Source organism: Larus michahellis, chromosome Z (assembly GCF_964199755.1).
Source record: "Larus michahellis chromosome Z, bLarMic1.1, whole genome shotgun sequence".
Lineage (NCBI taxonomy): Eukaryota > Metazoa > Chordata > Aves > Charadriiformes > Laridae > Larus > Larus michahellis.
The window spans coordinates 53,770,970-53,793,443 of record NC_133930.1 but is presented as its reverse complement, the minus strand read 5'-3'; the positions used below and the strand labels follow the sequence as shown (position 1 = coordinate 53,793,443).

Genomic DNA, 22,474 nt, shown 5'->3' with positions numbered 1-22,474 from the left:
ATAAAGCCATGCAGTGTAATGAGAGTGATAAGAAAATGGAGTGGGCAGAAGCTCTCCTCCAGCAGGTCTGAACTAGTGCAAAGTCCTATATGATGCAGAAATATTCATGGCACCATTTTTCAGCAGAGGAGCAAAAGCTATGGAGGGACAAGAGAAAAATAAAAAGAGAGAAGTTCTTGAAAGAACAGCTTTGGATTATCTGCGGATGATGGAAAGACTGAAGCAAACAAATATTTTAGTTAAAAACCAGTGCTGTTATGGACCGTCATTAAAAGGATAGAACTGGTGTTGGTTTAGCCAGCAAGTTATTGATGAGGGGAGGGTGAGAGGACACCAGGTAAAACTAACCATTTCAAAACCAGCAGGACCAGATAACACACACACAAGGCTTCTAAAGGAGCTAGCACAGGATACCATGAACTGCTACCCAGCCTTTTTGAACATTCATGGAGAACAAGTGAGATCCAAGAAAGCTGGACTACGCAAATGTAGTAACAGCCTTTAACAAGATAAACCCATGTCCCCTGGAAATTGTTAAGCAGAAAGTTTGAATTAAAACCATTTTGAAATGTAAGAAAAGGTCAAACATAGCAACACATATATCAAACAGGGTTTTTCAGCTATTTTAAATTGAAATCGAATTAGCCCTTTGTGGTGGTGGAGCATTGCAGGCCATCTTGTGCAGTGCTGTTGCAATGATTCCATCAGCAGAGAAAAATTATGCCAGGCTTAAAGTGTTAATTATTTTTATTTCAGGATTGCTTGGGTCTGTTTTTCGATCATGGCTTTTAAAATGTGCAGTCATTTCACGGACCATCATCTGATGTCCTAGGATGACTGGTCTGTCTGACCACAATTTAAATAAACACTGAGCTGCACCAAATCCATCCTTGACACAATGTACTGAGGGTTGGCCTAGTGGCTTTTGAGTATCATGAGGTCATTCAAGATAAGAGATTGTGCCGACAAAATTTTGACAGCCTCTGGAGCACAATGATGTGATCGCTGAGTAAACTGAAAACGTGGGGCTGGATTAGCCAGACTATAAGTAAAATTGTCTGTGTGTTCCTTCCTGGATGCAAAATAAAGGTCCTAATAATATTTTTTAAGGGCCTTGGCAGAGGGACGATATAGTCCCAGCAGAGGCTGGGTATCTGTAGCAGACAGAGTCAGAAGGGAATTATGATTTGGATTGACATTTATTTGATTATCTTTCTTGCAAAAAGAGAACTCAGGAGAAGTCCCATGTCCCAGAGGTGGGATGGCTTGTCAGTTTCCATAGCCAATGATAGGGGATGAGGGAGTTATTTGCCAGGGTGTACAGCTTTCAAGTTTTGTTTTACTTGTTTTGAAATGTTTAGGAACGTATGTGCAAATGGACATACTAACTGCAACCCTGGTCTATGACTCAGGTTTGCACCTCTTAACCAGTTGTGCTGCTATTGTTATGTTTGTAAACTCACACTTTCCTGGTGGGCACATTAGACAAGCAGGACACTTGTCAGATAGCAGTGCTGTCCACTTCATCTGGAAGGTCTCCTGGAAGGGATTTTCCAAGAGGGTTGCATTAGTGGCTGCAAAGCATTAGCGTTCTGGGTTTGGTACTAAGCTTTGATGCTGACCAGAGGACATACCAAGGGAGTGAGTTGTCTCCCTTGGATCTCACTCTAACCGTTTAAGGATGGGTGTGGAAGCACTTCCTTCCTTAATGCTTCTTGTCACCTGGCAGAGCAACAATACTGTCATATTAGAAGAATCTGATACATCACCATTGCAACTCAAATTTGATACTGAAACATTGGCACTTATTGCTGTTGAGTCTGGGAAGTATGGACAGCCTGATTATAAAAAGCAAATGTGATGGCAGTTGGCATATGAAGTCGAGCACTGAGTATGTGACCATCAGGAATAAGCCCTACCCTTCTTCTACCACCTTCGGAGCAGCAAAAAACTAGGACTGTTGAATTGAGTGAGTTCTGGCTGAGCTTGTCAGGTCTTCAGGCCACCAAGGGCACCTTCACTGACTCTGGGTCTTATATGGATAGTCACACAATCAAGCTGAATGCCAGCAGGTCACACACAAACAAGAAGAAGGGGAAGACTAAGTCTGGAAGAGGGTGGAATGGTAGAGGAAGGGAGTTTATATAGAGTTTAGGTTTATGGAGTAGGAAGAGGGCCTTCAGCCGATATATCAGAACCAGCTCAATGTGCTCCTATAGTGTGAAATACTATTTCTGAGTGCAAGAAGAGAGTAGAAACGATGAAGTTGGATGCTAGCAAGAGGGTTACACTTAATTTGCACCACTGCTCAGCTGGAAGACGCTAACTGGTTAGGACTGACTTTTTTGGACAGTAGTGTACATGGACATGACAACAGGCTTTAATGTCCTCTATGCCTGGAATTCACATGTGTACCCACAGTAGTTTATTCACGTGGTACCCCCAGCTCCACTGTGTTCACAGAGGTTGTGGTGGAGTTGATGTGCAAAACTTCCAGGGCCTTCTGAACCCTCTTGGGAAGCTTAAATTTCCATTTTGCATGAGTTCCAAATTGCTCAGCATTTTCTGGAGGTTTGACCCCATTTCAGCCTTTTTGGATTTATATAAGAGTTTGAAATGCTGTTCTGAGGGATGGTGATCTCATGCCTTGTTTTATCTGTCACAAACAGATGTTCTTTCATGTAATATGAAATGTTTGTTTGATGTGCATTTACTTTTCAGCACCAAGTGTGTTTAACAACATAATAAGTATGACATGTTCTGAACAAGAAGTCTCTGTTGTCCTGGTAGGTTTGTCTTTAATTATGAACAGCGCAGAGCCTGGAAAACTAGCATCATTGAGAGCAACTCATGTCTGGTGTTAGCTGATGAGTGTTTTTTGGATGAGTGTTCTTAGGGCAATGTCTACGAAGATTCCTTCACCAGCAGGGCTCTCGAGAGCGTTTCTTCCAAGCTGCAATATTGCCGTGTCTGGAAAAATTAGGGAAGAGGTAATGTTGATATTTCTCTGTCTTCAGTGAGTTCCTCGTCCTGCTCATCTGTAAGGAGGCAAAAAACCCCAAAGATGAGCTCAAGTGAAAAAGCAAGCTAATGCCCCTAGGAAAAGAGTAGCTACTAGACAGGAAGGGGAGGCTTAGAACTAGGGCTTCTTTGAAGGGTGAATAAGAACCCAGTTGGAAAGAGAACCCTGATAGGGTGTGGTGGAAAAACGCACCAACATAAGAATGCACTGTGTATTGTGGCATACTGGTGTGTGTAGTCTTTGGGAAGGGCTGGGTTGAGCTGCCATTGAGTGGGGTCCCCTCACTCTTAATGCCTGTGATAGAAGAGTGTTGCTTCCATATTTGGGGATCACACATTACAGGGTAGCAAATACCAGAGGAGGTTCTAAGGAAGCAATTTTGTCTACAGAATTGTTTCTAGTTAGAAAGGTTAAAGATGAAGACTGATCAGAAGCACAAACAGGGCAGCATTTTTCCCAAGATGATAAAATGAGGAATTTGTAGGAGTCCATGAATATAAGATTGTTTCTTCTGTCTGTTGGATTTTGACAAAAGTTTCTCAATACCAACTTTATTTTACTTGTACATGATTTTGTGGGCAGCATTTTAATCCTTTAATGTATTGTATGAATATTTTTAAAAACCCTACAGGAGCTTTATGGCAGGGATATATAGTGTATTTGAAGGGATGGATAGCTTCTTTTTGTTATCTAGTCTCTGTCACAATCCTGAGTGAGGTAATCTCTGAATTCTTTTATCCTTAATCCAGTGTCACAACATTGTATAGACACATGGTTTATGGATCTGCATCTCAGATTTTAACTGAAGAGCTACAATCATAAGGAGTTCCAACAGATGTGGCCTGACATAGAGAAAATGCACATTACTAACAATGTGTAAATGCGTAAGATGCAGGAGGGAGGCATCCTTCTGCAGGTATTTGGGGTGGATAGTAATAATGAAGCTTAACGCAAGACTTTGTATACGGTGTGTTCTCATATATACTTAAATTTTCAGACTAGACTTCTTGGAGTGCAAGCCTCCTGTCTGTGCTGTACAGGCCTTCTTGAGGGTTTGTTGTCCAAAAAATGGAATTAAATCACTTGGGAGTTCCTGGGAAAGATCCTGTTAGTCTAAAAGTACAGCTTGTCAGAATTTACCTAGCTTAAGGAGTATGAACAGTTCAGCCACTTGAATTTTGTTGCCCTGATTACCTGCTTATTGTTTTGTTTCTGTCACAGTTTTAGCAGATACTCACCAAGCAACTGCTGTTGTGCAATGTTGCTTGTCAGTTATTTCCAAAACTGGATTTGCAGAATGATGATTCACATCCCATTATGCCTTTAAAATCTTTTGCACAATTCTGAGTGCACCAGACCTTTTTGCTTTAGTACTGAAATTTACAGACCTTAAACCAATATATTCTTGCATTTTTCCACGCATGAAGTTGCTGGTTCAGTTGCTACCAGTTGCATTGCAGCTTTTCCACATAACTTCCGGAAAATCATTGTCCTCCCTAGCACAAGAAAACTACCCAGGTGTTCTCTTCCAAGGCCAAAGTATAACATGCCCATGAGAGAAATCTTGCCATGCTTTGTTCTTGTTTTACCATCACATTTCATCACAGCCAAGAGCCTTCCTGCTTATCTTAGGCCACTTTAATCTTAACAGTCAGACTTCTGTAATCCTGGTGATTTTTGTGAAAATGATGAGCTCTTGGCAGATACCTCCGCTTTTCTCAGGGGTCCTTGAGCAAATGTTTATCCAGGACACTTACCCTGACAGTAAGTGTGTGTGACCGTCTGTGGGAACTGCTGTGGGGAAGGTGACCTGCCCTGGCCTTTGACAACATGATTTGACTATCTAGGCGTCAAAAGAAGATCGAGTTAGCTCATTGTTGGGACTGCTGTCGATCCTGTTCCCTGAGGTGATTAAGAAATCTCTGTTCAGTTGGTCTGAATGGTATGAGTTCAGAAACACACCATGGATTTCTTGCCTGACAAAATTTTCACATAATTTTTCTGTGGCACTTTTTTTTCCGATCCATTCCAAGTGTCAGTGTTGGTAATGCTACTGTGATTCAATCTGAACTGTCATTGTTCTAATTTTATATTTGGATGTACTGTAGTTACTTTTTTGTGATGTAGCATCTTTTTTTTTCAGTGTTTGGAAAATAATAAAGGCCTGTTGTACAGCAGATACAGTTTTGGGGTTAGCAGGGGAAATAAGAATCCTTTCTTGTGACTTTGAATGCATTGAAACTGGGACAGAAGTCCACAGGTCTGTACTTTGAGAGCAATAGCTTACCTGATCTGTGAGATTTCTTGCAAATCAGTTGAACGTAAGACAGTCACTTAAACTTCCTAAGGTGTCCTTGTTGGCATGCAGCAATCTCTTTCAAGAACAAAACTGAAAGAGAAAAACAAAACAAAAAAACCAGATAGTTTTTAATAATAAACAGCCTATCTTTTGGAGTGCCAAACACCCAGCAGTTTCCTGATTGCATTGCTAGCAAGTGGGTTTTCAGGGGTCTGAAAATCAGAGTATTTTAGATTTTTCCACAAAGGCAGTTTGGTGTGTTGGCTAAAGTGGGACCACTGGTCATGTCCTAATGTGGACAGCCATGTAGGTGAGGGGAGGTGCTGTCTGACAGTGGAGCCAGCTGGCTTATTCCAAGAACCTCCTCTCAGGAGTTCACACAGCACAGCTGGTGACTTGTAAATGCCCACCCTGCCTTGGGATACGTTAATTTTTCTACGTGGCTAAGGTCATGGTTACTAAGAAAATCACAGCTTTAGGCCTGTGTTTCACTATATGAAAATTTTGTCAGCTGTTCCTCTTGGAAAATTTTTGCAACTTCAGCCTCTGATCTGCCTGAAACCAGCTTGGGACCATTTCAGCAGTTCTTGTTTGAGGTTTTTCTTGGCAAGTCTACCACTAATATAAACTCTTCCTTTCACCCTTGTATCTTGAAAAGGTCATCTTGCTCTTCTGTGTGCCATTTGGAAGCCAGAAGCGTCTCTTAAAGATGCTCTGAGTTGCTTTTGACATAAACACTAGTTCAAAGTTGTTGTTCTGTTTGGAACAGCAGCCAGGGTCCTGCCTTAATTGTTCCGTTGAGTGGAAAAATGTTTTATCAGTGCTGAGTGTTTTATATGGAACATGCTTTCCCAGCTGGCAGAACTTCAAGAAAATCCAAAGTATCTCGTTGCGTGGTTACCAGAAGATATACGATAACTGTCTGAGCTTGTTCATCACATTGCAAGGCTAGATTATTTACTAACTTTATAGTCTTTACATGAATTATGCAATTAATGTACATCAATTTTACAGAAAGAGGGGGAAGTACTCAAGCCAATGAAAAGTTTATTTTCAGAATTACTCCATTCCACCAAAAAAAGTGCACAAGAACTGTTGAGAGTTGTTTCAAACTTCAATATCCTGCATTTCTTAGACACGCTTCTTCTAGCAATCTTCCAAACTGCTGTCAAGTTTAGTCCTAAGCTATGCATGGCCTGTGGTAGAGACGACAAATGAAACAATAATCAGTGCAGGCAAGAGGGGACATGTATGACTTTCTTTTTCATTTAGCAGCACTCCAAAGGGCATCTGTGATTAAGTGAAAGAAAACTGGAGGCTAAACGCCAGGTCATCAATACCAAGTTTATTTAGTTTCAGTGATTGCAGTTTAGGAAGATAAAAAGTATTGCTAAAAGTTGTCCTTGAAGCTGTGGAGATGCTTGGGCTTTGGCTGTGTTACTAGCTTACTCCTTACAGTGGCAGACACTGTGATGTCTTCATTATTTCTACATTTTTTTACATCATTTCTACTATTCAGGAAGCAAAATTGTTGCCTTTCTAAGGGAATTTTCCTGTAAAGTTGTTTAAAAGTTTAAAGAACCCAAGAAGTTTGCTTTGTTAACCTCAGTATTTTAGTTTTGTTTCCACTAAATTTAAGAGGATGCAGTGAAAAAGAAGGAAGAGGGGGTGGACTAAAGCAACTCCTATTTTAGTAGAAGTTGGTGGGTTTTTTTGAAAAAAAAACCACACAAACAAACAAAACATTAATTGCAGGTGTTGAATTTTAAAAGCATAGCCAGTCTCAGCCCAAAGAACCCTAGTTTCAGAATTTTCACTTTGCAACTCTGTTATTCTTTTAATACAGTTTTGAGAAGGCTGTGTTAAGTGTCTTGTAAAATAAATCATTATTCAAAAGAAAGAAACTTCTACTACTAGCATACTGGTTAGACAGTCTTGTAAGTTGGGAAGTGGGCATACCCTGAGAGAAATCTGGATTGCCAGTAATTCTTTTTCATTTGGTTAATTGTTGCCAAGTCTGACCTTGCACAGAGTTTAGGAGCTAAGGGGCAATGCTAATCCAAAACAAGCTGGACATTGCTAACTGAGGAAATACTGAGCAGTGGACAGGCAGGAGTTCTAAGCGTAACGTGTTGAAAGTCTAGGGTTTTTTTGCTTTGAACTTCATTTCAGGACTGTAGAAATCTGAAAATTATGCAAAGGGCTAGTCCCTAGTTCTGTTTGGTGAGATAAAAATGCATCTGGTGAAGGTTTGATTTGTGAAGGTTTTAAAAAACTGTGCTAATGTTTACAAAATTGGAAGATGGAATTAAAAAAATAAGTTTAATCTTTCTCTAGTAACATGCAAACATGCATCAGCCACTCATTTCCAGCACAGAGGGATGATTTTCTGCACAAGGATGAACTTCATGAAAGCTTGAGGCATTCCTGCAGCACAAGGAGGAACCCCAGTGAGCGCTTAGGTGAAGTGCTCTCAGGGACGAGGTGCAGCAGCAGGTTCATAGCCACACTATTAGCCTTATATAAAGATGGGAGCAAGTCCCAGCAAGGTCGTGAAGGTGTCCAGCTGTGAACTGCACGCTGACCTGTGAAATGGGAACAGTCTATTCCACTGATGGTCTTATTCCACATTCAGCACATAGTGGAGTGTTTATTTCTCCTGCTGTCAGTTGAAACATAAAAGCCTGTAAATCAGTCTAAATTACATAGACAAAATGCTATGTATTAATGCAGTCTGTTACAAGTGAATGTGCTGCACTTCTTCCAGCAGTGCCGTAAGCAGTGTTCCTCTGATTCAGCATTATCTACCATCTTCCAGCATCAGGAGGAAGATGATAAATTTATTCATTGCTTCAAAAATGCCTGATAAATTATTGGAAGTCCCTTGTTTTTATAGTTCCTAGTTGGAGAAGGCTTGGCCTTTTTATTCCCATATAAATCTCAGATAACAACCAAAAATTCAGAGTGTCTTTTTGTTTGGTTCTGGAAACATACACTGCAGGAATCTGGCATCAGATATGCCAGTGTGAGTTTGTTGTCAGTAGACAAAGATCGAATTCTTCACTGTCATTACTTCTATCGGCATCTGTGTGTGTGATTTGACGCAAACAGACTGTGATCTAAGTGCCTTGGATTACTGTGCTAGAGAAGAGGTGCTCCCTCTGCTTGCCATGCTGGCTTTTGAGAGCAAAAGCCATAAATAAAACCAAGCCCATGGGAAACTTGCAGCTCGTAGGTAACCTAGAATAGTTTCATTTCCTTTTGCTTCAGTGATTTGTTGTACTGTTCATCTCTTATCCTCTGGGTAAGTCCCTCAGATAACCTGTCTCTTCTAGTCACCTGAATCCAGTTTTTCTCATGGAAGTGCTCCAAGTTTGGAAAGTTGCTTTCTTTTTCTCTCTCCTTTAAAAAATCTTGTTGCAGTGGCCACAGGGAACATGTCATCTGGTGCAACAGCCCTGAAAGTGACTTAGGTTCCTCTGAAAGCTGCAAATGGTGGGTTTAATCTCCTATTGGTATTCTCATCCCCTGCCAAAATCAGACTTCTGCCTGTGCGTGCAGGCTGGTGTTTGCAGGGCTGCTCATGGCAGGTGGATTCAGGTTTCCAGGCTCTGATAATGCCAGTTCCAACTTCCTTCCTTGAAGGCAGCTGAGGCGCGGGCACCAGACATCTAAGGAGCTGCATCACATTGGAGCAAGAAATCCCGCTTGCTTCTCAGCACTTGGCCTGCTGGACCATTACCACGACAAAAGAGGATTATTGACGTTCGTAGTCACGATGCTTTTGATTTGAGACTCGCTTTGATTTGGGGCAGTACTGTTTGCTGGCCCAGAGAAGAGTAGTCTCCTCCAGGTGAAGAGCTAGGAGAGAAACACGCTTTGAGAAGGAGGAGGAAGAGGGAAAGAATTGGCTGAAGAGGGTGAATGGAAGTCATAATGGATGCTGTTAGTCACTGGGAAGGACCCAAAAGCAGCCCATGATTCCTTAAGACAATTAACAGCAAATTGTCCGGATGAGCGATCCCAGAGCAAGGAAGATGCTCCCCCAGACTATAATTCAAGGGGCTGAATGGCCCTCAAAAACTGAGAGCGGAGAGAAAAAAACACAGAAGATGAGGCAAATGATGGAACAGATGTGAGCGCTTTTGTTGGGAAGACTTGGAGGCTAGCGGGATGGCGATAGGCTAATTTGAGGCGCATAATGCCAGGTTCCTTTCATATGCAGAATAGCACTTTGATCCAATGTGGATGAAAGTGCTGAAAAGTGGAGAGGATGGCAGGGGGTCTTTTGTCTTTGACAAAAAAGGCATCTGCCGGGCTCTAACCCCCCTTTCCCCACCCCCTTAGCCTAGCAGGCCACTCCAACAATGCTAGCAAAGGGGACAAGTGTCTCCTGACAGCTGAAGAAATCTCCAGGAGGAGAATGAGGCTTGCAGCAATATGTATACCAGAGAGTTTAATCGATTTTTTCCACAGTACAAAAAGGGAGAGGGTCGGGGGAAGACAGAGAGATCACAGTGGAAATGGGAGGTGGGAGGAAGAAAATCCCTTTCTAATAAACTTGTTACTTTTGTTCTCCGAATACATCTTTTCAGGAGATGCTTTGATGATAGTATGAATACACTTAATGGAGCAGAGTAGGGTAGAGTTGCTGCCAGGGGGGAGGTGTGAAACAAGGAAGAAAGTTTTGCAAGGAGAATGAATGTGGAGTGATTTCTGTGGATTCCAACACAGGAAAGATTGTGGAATTAGTAAAACAGTGCAATGCAAGAGATACCTGGAAGACAGATGCATACTTTCTGTACGACCTGTTGGAGGAACTCATGTCAGCAGAAATTCTTGGGTTTGATTTCTAAGCAAAATTGAAAATTTCTCTTCAATGTTTACTTCTTTTCTGTTGCCTCCTTAACTCCTTGGATTTATTAGAAATTAAAGGACTGCAGCCAAGCAAATATAGCAGTTGCAGGTCTGCTGATCTGGTCCCTGCTTATGATCTCTTGGCTTTCTTCAACTTTTCACATCTGGTAAACAAGGCTGGGATCCAATCTGCAGAGGTTGATGGCGGTGGTCTTCCTCAAGTATCACTTTGCACCTAATCTAATGTTTTCTTTGAGAAATAATGACAGATAAGAGTGATCAACCTCTGAGCAAGCCCCGCCTCAGTAAATTAAATTCTTTAAGAACAGTAGGTTCAGGAATCTTCCTTCCCTTGAGGTCCTGACAGTGTTTATGCATTACTATTTACTGAAGATAACCTTCTCACCAGGGCACAGCTTTAAGCAACACCTGGTACTACAAACAGCTCCTCTCTTTTTACCCACACACTCCGTCTCTTTCTGACGGGGAGTTGCAATTCCCCCAAGAAGGTAAGAGTGATGAAGAAATGGAGAGAAGCTATCACATTCCTTTAAGAAGCTCTACATGCATACTAAAACCAAATTGTAATCCTGTGTAGCTGTTCAGTAGGTGTGCTGTGATCCTTCTCCAGCAGATGTTCTGCATTCTGTTCAGGCCAGCTGATGGGAAGAGTATTTTTGGCAATAGCATCTCCTGCCCTCCAGCTGTGAAAAGCCTGATGACATGAGTTACCATAACTCATTAGGGAGGGCTGATTGTCAAGGACATTGATGCTATTTTGATTTCTGCCCGTTTGTTGTATCTTGACTTTTCGTGCTCAGAGCGCTTGGGCTGTGATTGAGAATGGTGCAGAAGGACTTGAACTGCTGCTGCAGTCATCAAAGGACCTGAGACCACCTCTGTCCCTCACAACGCCAAGGTGAACATCCCCTTTCTGGGTGGGCTTCAGGTGGTTCCTGTGTGACTTCTCTCTCAGGTGCTATGTACAGTGATAGGATGCAGATCTAGATCTAAATGAGGAAAGACGTTGCTTATGGGGAAGGAAGTCTGACCTGGCAGGGAACAGCCCTCTGTAGAGCTCCATGCCAAAATAAAACAGCCCACGCAGTGCCACACAAACCCACTGACGGGGCAGTGGGGTCCATGGCAGCCTCCTGGATGCTCCGTCCACAGGCAGTAATGGTTGGGATGGGTTGTAGAGTCTTGTGCGGTGGGCTTGGACGCTTTGTTCTATCTTTGAGGTGAAACATGAGCCAACTCATTGTGAAAGATCTTTTGTGCTTCCCCAGCTGGGCAGGCTAGCCCTTCAACTGCTGCCATCCTGAGAGTTCTTCACATGTCCAGTATCAACTCTCCCACCACCACACCAGAAAGGTGTAGTCTTGGGAAAGACCAGAGAGCTGCCAAAGCTGCTTCTCCAGGACAGCTTTGTGCCATGCCAGCAGTAAGATCAGAGACAGGAGGGGAAGAAGGGTGAGTTGCCTCTATTCCTTTGTAAACATGTGTGGTAATTGTCCATAACTGCAGGTAGTCATTATGGTTTTAAACTGTGCTCTTGAGACAGATTTACTTAACTGTTTGCTGTTTACTGTGTGCTAGTTTCTTATGGCCAGTGGGTGGGCACGAGGAAGGAAGATGCCTGTGTGGCTCAACCTGGCTACTACAGTCCAGGCCAGGTCTGTTTTGAGAAGAGACTGAATCCATTTCACCTGAAGCACACTGCAAGGGAGGAGGGAAGGGATATGTGTGGAGCAGAGAGTAGCATGCAGAGCAAGCGACAGCAGGAGCACAGGCTGTAGGAGCACGGCAGAGAGAGGAAGATTTGCTTTGTTCTCACATCTCACACAGCAGGCTAGTGTTTTCTACACAGAAGCCAGTTACCCTCCGCTGGTTTGTGTTTGGATGAAGATCAAACGGTAACGATTGCAAAGCTTCTTTGATATGCTTACTCTACATAGAGGCAGAGCTACCTGACCAGCTCCGGAGACTGTCACAGATCTTATTCCTGCTCTATGGACAGAGACTGTCTGGTGATTATTTCAGAGGCTGTAGAGTCTAGAAAGGGCCATATTGCTTTTACGGTAAATTATCCAAGTGGATGCTGCTATGGTAGTCAAATAGCTTACAAAATAAACCATTCCTATGGAAGTGCTTTTGGCTGGACTGATTGTACATATGAGATTTTCCTGGCATGACCTAGCAGTCCTGGCTGTAGAAACCCCGCATTTTCAGCATAGATTTGGCTTGTCTCTCAGTGAATCTCATCTGGTCATTAACATCCATTAGGGCTTTTCTGTGTGGGAAGTGAAGCCAAACAAATGGAAAACAATGGCTTTGGAGTGCAATAAACCCCAGCCTGCATGCAAACTTTTGTTAAGACATAAGGAGGTTTCAGTTTGGTTTTGTTTAATTTACTTCCAAATTAAACAGAGGTTCTCAGAGGTTCTTTGCAAGGTGGCCACTGGCTACTTTGATGTAACTGTCCTGAGTGGCTACCTGCAGGTATTCTTTTAAAGACGCGATGTTTGTACCAGCAAAGTCAATTCTTGCCCTTTTTAAAAACCTGAGTTGGGAGTACATGTTGCTGTTTGTGAACACCTTTCCAGAACTAATGCTAAGTTATGTGCTTTCATATTTGGTTAAATACACAATGGTTTGGATCCTGACAGGCAGATCTATCTATATTGGGGACAGTGTGATTTCAAGTTTGGTGGGATCTGCACCTTTCTGTAGAAGATGGATTGTTGTGCTAGGGAAGGGCAAATTACACCTGTTTGTTCCCACATCTGCCGTGTCCTGTATTCCTGAGATTTAGTTCATATAATCTCAGTACATTAAGAGTATTCTTACTCATGTGTGAGTTGTACGGTGTTGGTGAATACCTCCAGTTCCAGAGTGCTCTTCATGGTGTGCAAGGCAAATATCCAGGAGGAGTTGATTACACAGAGCCCTCATCAGTCTGCAAAGAGTCACCAGAGCTTGGAAAATAACCCTCCCAAGAGTAACTTTTGAGATGTGTTTCAAGACCTCAGCAATATCTTTCAGCTTACTTCCTTTTGAAATTAAAAAAACAAGCCAGTAAGTAGTAGGAAAGCTTATTACAGTTGTCTAGTCTTGGTGTGCAAACCAAGACTAGCTTGAGTAAGCGCTGTGTTCAGGAGAGATGGCAGTGTTTTACTTGCCACATGCTGATGGAGAGCTGCTGGCTGGTGGGGCAAATAGCCATCTCCATGCCCCACCAGTGTGTCTGTTGGCATCTCATGCTCAGCCTGGGGAGTTTCTGCCCCAAGTCCTTCCGTTCCAAGGCTCGGTGGCTGCTTGCTGCAGTGGCTAGAGCAGTGAGGGAGAGGTAAAGAGGTGCTGCATCATCTGTTTGGCTCCAGAGGCCCCTGTCAAGTGTCACTCCCACCACTCTCCTGTGCTTTATAAGTGGTGGTCATCCTCATGGGGTGTGAGCTGCCTCAGGAGGGAGGCAGGTGGAGCAGCAGCTCTCTCTGGGTCAGTCCCTGAGGCCACCATGCTGGGAGAGCCATGCTGTGCTGGAGCTTGGGGAGCAGCAATACCTGGAGGGGACCTCTGCTGTTCTTGACCCTTTGCAGTCAAGGGAGAGGCTCCCAGGGGGTAGGAGCTGTGGCAGCCACACTGGTTCAGCTTGAGGCGAAGGGAATGGGAGTGTTTGCATTGCCAGGTGAACACCAAGGAGGAGGAGAAGAGAGTGCGGGCAGCGGCAGCCCCCATGCCTGCGGAGGCAGTCAGCCCGGGGAGAGTGCCTGGCCGCTACGGGGCCGCTGCCCTCAGACTTCGCCTGCGGGGAGGGTGGCCACCCATGTCCCCCGCAGCCACTAGCCTTCCCTGGCCTGCTCCAGAGAGCCATTCCTGCCTGAAATAAATGGGGTGTGTGAGAGAATTACACACAAAGCAGGAAACGCCAGTGTTAATGTTCCTTGTGGATGAGGAAGAAAGGGCAAACAAGGAGAAGTGATGCTTAATTTAGGTCAGTGTCTGAGGAGTTGTGGGGATGGGAGCCTGTCAGGCTCCTGCAGGGTGGTCAGGCAAACCGAGGGGAGCAAGATTGCCCCCATTTCAGTCTGTCCCTTTGTATCTTCCGTATTAATCATGTTGTGGGCAAAACCTCCTGGAGTTAAGTGTGGTGAGTCAGTTCCCCATGAGCAGGCCTCTGGGACCTGGGGTGTGCTATCTACAGACGTGGAGGAGGCGAGGTGTGGACTGGAGCGCTTGGAGCGGGAGCAGCTTCAGAGAGCCCTTGGCAGGCGGCTGTATGTCTGTTCTCAAGGGCCAAGACGAGAACTCACCAGGAACTCTGTCTTTTCCTCCCTCTCCCCCTCCCTCAGGTGGTCTTTGCTTTGAATCAGACTCTCTTGCAGCAGGAGAGCCTCCGAGCAGGCAGTTTCCAGATCCCCTATACGACAGAAGACCTTATCAAGCATTACAACTGTGGGGACCTCAGCTCCATCATCTTCAGCCATGACACTTCTCAAGTGAGTCTCGCACTTCTCAAGCGCAGCCCTCGTACTACGCACATGCCCCCGTAGCGCTAACCCGTCTCGCTCACGCTTGTCTCTCCTCAGGCAGGCCCTTTGCAGGCGAGGGCCAAGGGCATGTCGCTGGCTCCCTGGCGCGTCCGCGTTCCTGCACCTCCTGTCCCAGGAGCCTGCACGACCTCACCCCTGTCTTGCTGCATGCAAGCAGCGAAGGCGCCCCTGGCTTTCCCCTTTGGACAAGTGCGGTGTTTGCTTTAGCGTCAAAGCTCTATGAGTTAATCCTTTATTTTCTTAAGGATCCTGTGGAATTACGCCAGCTTAGGTATGAGCAAACTTAGTGCCAACGGGCTCTAAGCAGCAGCAGGCTCTTTTGTGCAAATAGCAACAGAAATGTACTCGTGACTTGGATGCTTGTGGAAGGCTGGGCAAGTTGCAAGCTTTTTAATGTCCCCTATCAGTATGATTGTGTACTGCGTGCAAGGCCCAAAGAACAGGAATGGAGTGAAACAAAGAAAAGAGAGATTTAGACTGAATGTTAAGGAAAAGAAAACCTTCTGAGGCCTCACAGACTTGGTTTATGGAGGTGGTTTCCTAAGCAGCACACTGGAATGCAATGCTCTGATCTTTAAACCACAAGAAAATGCGCAGCAGGACCAATTTGGCCTGTTTGGGCTGTTAGGTTAGCTAACCTCAGACTGAGACATCAGGCCTCTCTATTTTTGTCCATGAGGTACTGCCTGGCAATTCGTGCACATCAACGAAAACTAGCCTCACAGTGCTGAACAAGTGGGTGTTAGTACCTGGGCTTTCCCTCCTGAATAACCATTTTCCTGTGGCCTTTTGGTATAAATGATGCAGTGCTGGAAATACTGTCATACTAACCCTTGCTTCTGTGGCACTGAGCTTTGCAGGCATGTTGTTACCTTCCTGTCCTGCACACCCTTCAGCTGTCAGGTGCAGGCAACCTGGTCGTTAACACTACTTAGCAACACAGCACGCTTCCTTCATAGATTTCAAAGGGCTTCTCAAAGGAGGCCAGCACTGTAAGAGCATACGGATGCTGCATCACCATTCTGATGAGGTGTTACAGACTGCAGGCAGCTGGCATTGCCTTGAGGTCCTTGGAGAGAACAGCTTTTGCCGAGACATGTATGTCTTCGAGGCAGCATTAGATGAGGGATTCCACCGCAGGGCACTCTCCCTTACAGCAGAGCTGAGTAGTAATAGTCTGCAACACTTACGCTTTTAAGCAGAACTTCTCTGTAAATTTTATTTTACCCCATGCTTGCCCAATAGGTGACCCCCTGTGCACTAAGAACCCTTTGGAAACAGTCGGTAATAGTCTCTGAGTGGCTCCAGAGCCTATTCAGCTGCTGCAGCCTTGCAAGGGAAGGCACCTGGCTTAGTGGCTCTGCTCCCCAGAAACCACCACTTGCAGGCCCTTTTCTTAGCAGTCACCATAACTGCAGTGCCCAAAGCTACTTGTAAAGAAGCTGGGATGGCTGCAAGTCCAGACCCACATTTCTCTCTACTAGCAAGAGGTCAGGGTAGTGTGCAGCCACAGCTGTCCTGAGGGCCCCAGGGGGGGAAGCCAGTATTTTCAAAGATACCTTGAGGACAGGGGAACTTAAGGTGGTAATACTTTCTTTCCTGACAAAATCTGGCCCTCTTTCTTTTGGAAAGTTTGGGGATGTTTTTGTTAACTAGTTCAAATTGCACAGTTATTCTTTCACAGCCTGAGGGCTCTGATAGAAGTCAAACTCTCTTAGAAGAGTGCAATTATCATTACATTTATGTCATACCTATGGCAATTTAAGGAAGAGGTATGTAGCTAAAGATAGCCAGGGGCAAATATTTACTTTCTTCAGCCAAGCAATCAGGATTTGGGATCTACAGTGTGGCAAACTGAGAGTACTTACTGACTTTGCATCAAAAAAAAATCAGCTGGCTGGCTTATGAAATGATACGTTGAGAGAAATGAAGCACTGTGCATTATTAGAAGTTTGCTGAGTAATTTTTCAGCTTTCTTTGGGTTATATCCTACTATGCCTTGATGTGCCTTGAGGACAAGGCAATTGATACGTTCAATGGTGGAGCAAAATGCGTGTGCATGATGGCTGCCTGTGAAATAAATGCTTCTTTCATGAAGACTTATTTTCTTTTCTATCTTAGGTCCCAAATTTCGTTAATGCTACACTTCCAGCGCATGAACGTATGACTGCCCAAGAGATAGACAGATACTTCCGTCAGGAGCTCATCTACAAGCGAAATCAGCGAATGGGCAGAAGGGTGAAGGACCTCCTGGAGGAGTACCCAGACAAGAGTTTCTTCTTTGCATTTGGAGCTGGTATGTGATTGAGGTGCCCTTCAACATGAACTCATTCTTCCCACTTCCATTAGAAGCTTTTTACAAATGCTTGCCTCAGTTTAAAGAAGGGTCAGTGCCTTCGTCATGGTGGACACAGAACACAGCTTTGCCTTGATAGTTGTACCCTACACTTTTTCAGTGTAGGGGACTGTTTTTCTTCAGTATGCAGTGTATGCATTGATAGTAATATTTATTTGATTAGTTACAGACTTATTTGTTGTATGCGTAACCAAAGATACCAAACCAACTACAGTGCATACAGAAAAGGAACAGCTCTTAGACATACATGTTTACGCCCTGGCCAACCAAGGCAGAAGGGCAGGAGAAATGGGGAGTTGAGGTGAAAGGTAGCAAGTCAGAAGCTGCACTAGTGCTTGAATAAACCTATCAAGAACACATCCAAAAGAATGACATGCGAAATTGTGTGAATGTAAGGGGCTCAGTAAATGCATGGGAAGAGGCATGGTGCACTTTCACCTTTCTCTTCCCTCTGCAGCTCCTCATATCTTTCTCTGCACTTCCACAACTACAAGGAAATTGTGTCTGCCACTATTTTGGAACAGACCATTGATCCCAGCTGGGGAAAACCTACTCCATTTTCTACCTTTTAGCAGCCATCAGGAATCTAAAGGCACATCCAGCAGCACATCCAACTCAGTGAGGTTAACACCCACACTTCAGACTAGGGCTGGGTGGAGTGTGTAAAACAGGGTTGGTTTGCTGTGACTCCCGTCCTTTGTTCTAGCTCAGGAAAAGGAAGAGGTGAGGATCGGTGTTTGAAAAGACAGGTGCTAATTCACAGAGAAGTGTCACATTCTCTTCACCATGAACAATATGGGCCTTGGGAAAGGGAGAGAACTTGAACTAGTGTCAGGATCCATGTGATGTTTTCCAGTCTCAGTGGCTACTGCTTTAGTGAGGATGAAAGATCTAGACAAGGCAAGGAAAATATTTACTTAAACACTCTAAAAGCATTGGTATTCAAGTCTGTGAGAAACTCCTCACTTGCAGCACGGAGTTGTGTTACAAAGTTATCATAACAAGGGTCCTGTGTATGAGGGCAGGGAGGTAATGAAAAGTGGCTGATAATGTCTGTTCAGGCATGCATGAAGATTGTAAGGTGCTATCTTCTTGCAGTATCGCTGCTCTGTGCAACTCCTTGTCACGAATGACAGTGCAGCAGGCACAGGTTATGTAGATTTTGCTCGTGTCTGTCTGTAAGCTAAGACCGGGACTCTGCTGTACTCCATTGCTGATGTACTGATCGCCCTTGTCCCTGCTGGACCGATGTTCCTGACCAGTGCATATGTCAGCCTTGAATACCAGTTGCGTTGGTTGCAGGTAGCTAGTCTTCTGTCAGATGTGGACGCAAGTGTCCTTTGAGAGAAAAGAGCTTCTTCCCCTCCTTGCATACATACCCTGCATCCAAGTAGCTGCACTGGACAAATCACATGTCTTTAAGTTGCTTTTCTGTGATTTTTCTCTCCTCTCATCAATTTCATTTTCTTTCCACTCCTCTACACCAGCCCTGTCTTCATTGTCATTACTGTGCATAACTCTGCCCTAGAGCCCAGAAACACTGCAGGAGCAGGACAGATCCCTGTCCTTCCCAATCTGACCTTCCTGACAGTCATAAAACTCTTTCCAGGCTTTCTGGATTCTTGCTTTTCTCCTTCCTTTTATTTTGCTTTTCCCAGTTGCCCCCTTCTTTGTGCCGCTGGTTGCCTTTTCCCGTAGAGCAAAGTTAGGATTCAACACTGCTATACTGCAGCACTGCCTGGAGCCTTGGGCTATATGAACACCCTCGATCTGTGGCTTATGTGCACGTGGCTTGATCTCCACGACCAGGCGTGCTCTTCTCATGCCTTTCCACCATATTTTTGAATCCAGACAGGTTCCCTGTCTTCTCTGGGGACTCCTGATTGATTTTGAAATTGCCTCAAATTACACTCTGGCTCTGATACCAGTCTGGCTTCTGTTTCCATCTGGTCTTCCAAATAGCTGTGCTCAAAGGACAGTGCCAGCCTCCCACTTTTAGCAGCACAATTCCTCATTATCCTCTTGTTTGACTGCATAGTAGTTTTAGGGGTTTTTTTATTTGTTTCATATTAATTGTTTAAATAAGAAGTAACATCACAGGATGTAACGTATAAAAGAGATCCACCTCTACACAGTTATGAGGTTTTCTGAGTGCACATTACAAATATGAGTGCAGGCTTTTATTGTTTTCCAGCAAGCTAATTTAGCCTTTTGCTTATCCAGATTGCTGTATGTGATAATTATATGGAAGATTTATTTTTATGCTGGCAAGCAGTGAGGATGAACAAATGTCTTATATTCAGTTTTTAACACTGCCTGAGTATTGTACTGTTGTTATTTACTGGAGAAGGGTTCCAGAAAGTGCTTGCACAGGCAGGTTAGAATGAGCTGTAGAAGAGGAGAAAAAGAAAGGCTATAGGAATGGAATTAAATCACCACTGCATTGTGGTTTTCCCTCTTCTGGCCACCAGTGGAAAAAGTATTTCCCAGCAGTGGCTGATAAACTGCAGGACAAGGTTGTGTTAAAATGGTAGTAGGGTATCGAAGGGTCTCCAGGTTAGAAGGGGAAGAAGCCTTTTAGTTGTTTCTTTCCAGATTTTTTCATCCTGTGATTTTTATTTTTAAAAGGGCTAGGCTTTTTGAAAGGAAGGTTCAATTTTTTTCCTATTAACCAAACGCCATTGAAAAAGCACCTTTATCATCAATTAAGTCCAAACAAGCTCATGGTTTGTGAGTGACTGTGGCATTACAAATACCCCCTCTTGTTATTTAAACTACTCTTTGTATATTTAATTTGAAATGGGGAAAATCAGAAAAGACTGATGATTTATTTTATATTTCAAGTGGATTGATGTGGTTTAGAGATGTGTAATACATTGTGCAAAAAAAGCTACCATCTCTTTCCAGGTCTTAATACAGCTGCATGGCTATAGATGTTGATTTCTTACATGGAATTACATGTGGTAATTTGGACTGCAATAGATTTGATCATTAGGTCCACCATATTTTATGCTTTTGCTGCATTTTAACACATCAGATAAATTCCCTGTACATTCTGTTGAAAATGTTTCACAGTCAGACCTCATTTCTGGAACTATTTTTGTTTGGAAGTAATTTAAGCTTGCACAAAAGTGGAGAGCTAAAAAATAACAGATTTTGCTGAAACTATCCAAAAAGCTTTGCTTCTGGCCAAAGTGCAAACATGTAAAGTTTCAAGCCAAAATGAGTCTGTTTGAGAGAATTAGAGGAAAGTATGGGAAGAGAGAGATGGTAATGCCAGCAGCATTCCACTTTGTTCAGTAAGGATTTTATCTAAATTCTGGACAGGCCTTTTTGTATGGCGGCACTAGAGTTACAAGCCAGACCTACTTCCTGTTGCCAGTGGAAGAACTTGGAAAGCAAGGCCAGCTATAATCTTTCACAAGCAGTCTTCCTTCTATATGCATTTTTTACTTCTCTGAATTGTAAGTTGAGTGTCAGGATCTGAATGTTAAGCCAAAGGAAGTGATGGCACATGTGATTCCATAGACCACCAGGTAGATAACGCCATAGGTTTCTTGTTTGTCTAAGAGGTACACATTGACATAGAGAGGGCTGCATTGTCCTACTGTGCTGTGGAGATTTTTACCACTTTTACAGGTCTTACAAGGGTGCTGCCTGATGGCTAAAGCTTCACTGAATCACAGGATAATTGAGGCTGACAGGCACCTCTGGAGATTATCTGGTCCAACCCCCTGCTTAGAGCAGGATCATATAGAGCAGTTTTCCTAGGACTTAATCTGGTCAGGTTCTGATTATCTGCAAAGATGGAGACTCCAAAACCTCTCTGATCAACCTATTCTAGTGTTTAACCACTCTCACAGAAAAGAAGCTTTTTCTTATCTTTAAGTGGCATTTCCTGTATATCAGTTGTGTTCATTGCCTCTTGTCCTTTCATGGGGAACCACTGAGAAAAGATCTGGTCCATCTATTTTACAACCTCCTACCAGCTATTTATACATCGATTGTACCCCCCTGAGCCTTCTCTTCCTCAGGATGAACAGTCCCAGCTCTCTCAGCCTCTCCTTACATGGCAGATGCTCTAATTGTTCATCATCTTTGTGGCCCTTTGCTGGACCCTCTCCAGTATGTCCACATCTCTTTTGAACCGGGGAGCCCAGAGCTAGACACTGAACCCAGATGTATGTCACCAGGGCTGAGGAGCAGGTAAGGATCACCTCCCTCAGTCTGCTGGCAATGCAGCACCTACTGGAGCCCAGGAGGCTGTTGGCCTTCTTAGCCACAAGGGCACATTGCTGGATCAAGGTCAACTTGGTGACCGCCAGGACCCCACATCCTTTTCTGCCAAGCTGCTCTTCAGCCAGTTGGTGCACAGCTTATACTGCTGCCTGGACCTATTCCTGCTCAGGTGCAGGACTTGGTTTGCTGAACTTCGTGAGCCAAGATTCCCTCATCATAAATCTATACTGCACACTTCCAATCGTCTGCTTATTCCTAACACATTTGAAAATGGTTTGCAGGATAATTTTCTTCATCATCTTCCCTGGGAATAGAGGTGTGGCTGACCAGTTTGTAGTTCCCCAGATCCTTCTTCTTGCCCTTTTTGAACGTAGGAGTCATGCTTTCTGCCAGTCCTCAGAGACCTTGCCCAATTGCCATAACCTTTTGAAGATAATCAAAAGTGGCCTCCCAGTGACATTGGCAAGCTCCTACAGTTCCTCTGGGTGTATTCTGTTGGAATTTGTACATGTGTGGTCTGTTTGAATGTTTCTTAAGCTGATCCTTCTCCACCCAGGGTGAACCTTCTTTGCCCTGGACTTTCCCTCTAGTCATAGGAACCTGAAATTCCCAAGGGCTGGTTTTACCAGTAAAGAAAGTGACAATGACACTGAGTACCTTGGCCTTTTCCATATTCTTTGTCATCAGGTGTCCTGCACCCTTCAGCACTAGTCTACATTTTACTGCTGAGGTATCAGTAGAAGCATTCCTTGTTTCCCTTGCTGTTTCTCACCAGATTGAACTCTAGATGGGCTTTCGTTCTGCATGGTAACTTTTATTCCAGGATGGGCATGGCTTTTTTGCTTCAGCTTATTTACACTTTCTGTTGAAGGGGCTAAAGAATAAGAGAGAATTAAAAAAAAAAAAGAGTGGGGGTTATTTTTTATGCAGGAGGAAGCATACTTAGTGGCATGAGATCCTGACTTTGTTATGACAGGCAAGCCCTCAGGTGAAGCTAGCGTTTCTAGGACCCAAATTTAAATTCCTCCCAGTCTCTCCTGCCTCTTTGAACAGCTGAGAAACTCCAGAAATGCCAGCTTATGAATGAGAAGTACAGAGGGATCTAAAGTGCTTTATATCCCTGTGGATTAAATGATTGACTTCACTGA

At 44.0% G+C, this 22,474-nt stretch overlaps 1 protein-coding gene across 4 annotated transcripts in view; it reads left to right on the top strand.

The window, feature by feature from the left end:
• Nucleotides 1-22,474, top strand: part of TRABD2A (TraB domain containing 2A) — an 80,305-nt gene that overhangs the window by 39,768 nt on the left and 18,063 nt on the right. For 3 of the 4 annotated variants that reach the window (XR_012584864.1, XM_074569420.1, XM_074569419.1), the window contains exons 3-4: nt 14,531-14,677; nt 16,853-17,027. Coding sequence is in view for 3 of the 4 variants with exons in the window: in XM_074569420.1 (XP_074425521.1) it covers nt 14,531-14,677; nt 16,853-17,027 (322 nt within the window). In the remaining variant the exon portion in view is untranslated. The remainder of the gene's footprint in view (nt 1-14,530; nt 14,678-16,852; nt 17,028-22,474) is intronic. The other variant, XM_074569421.1, reaches the window with a different exon arrangement.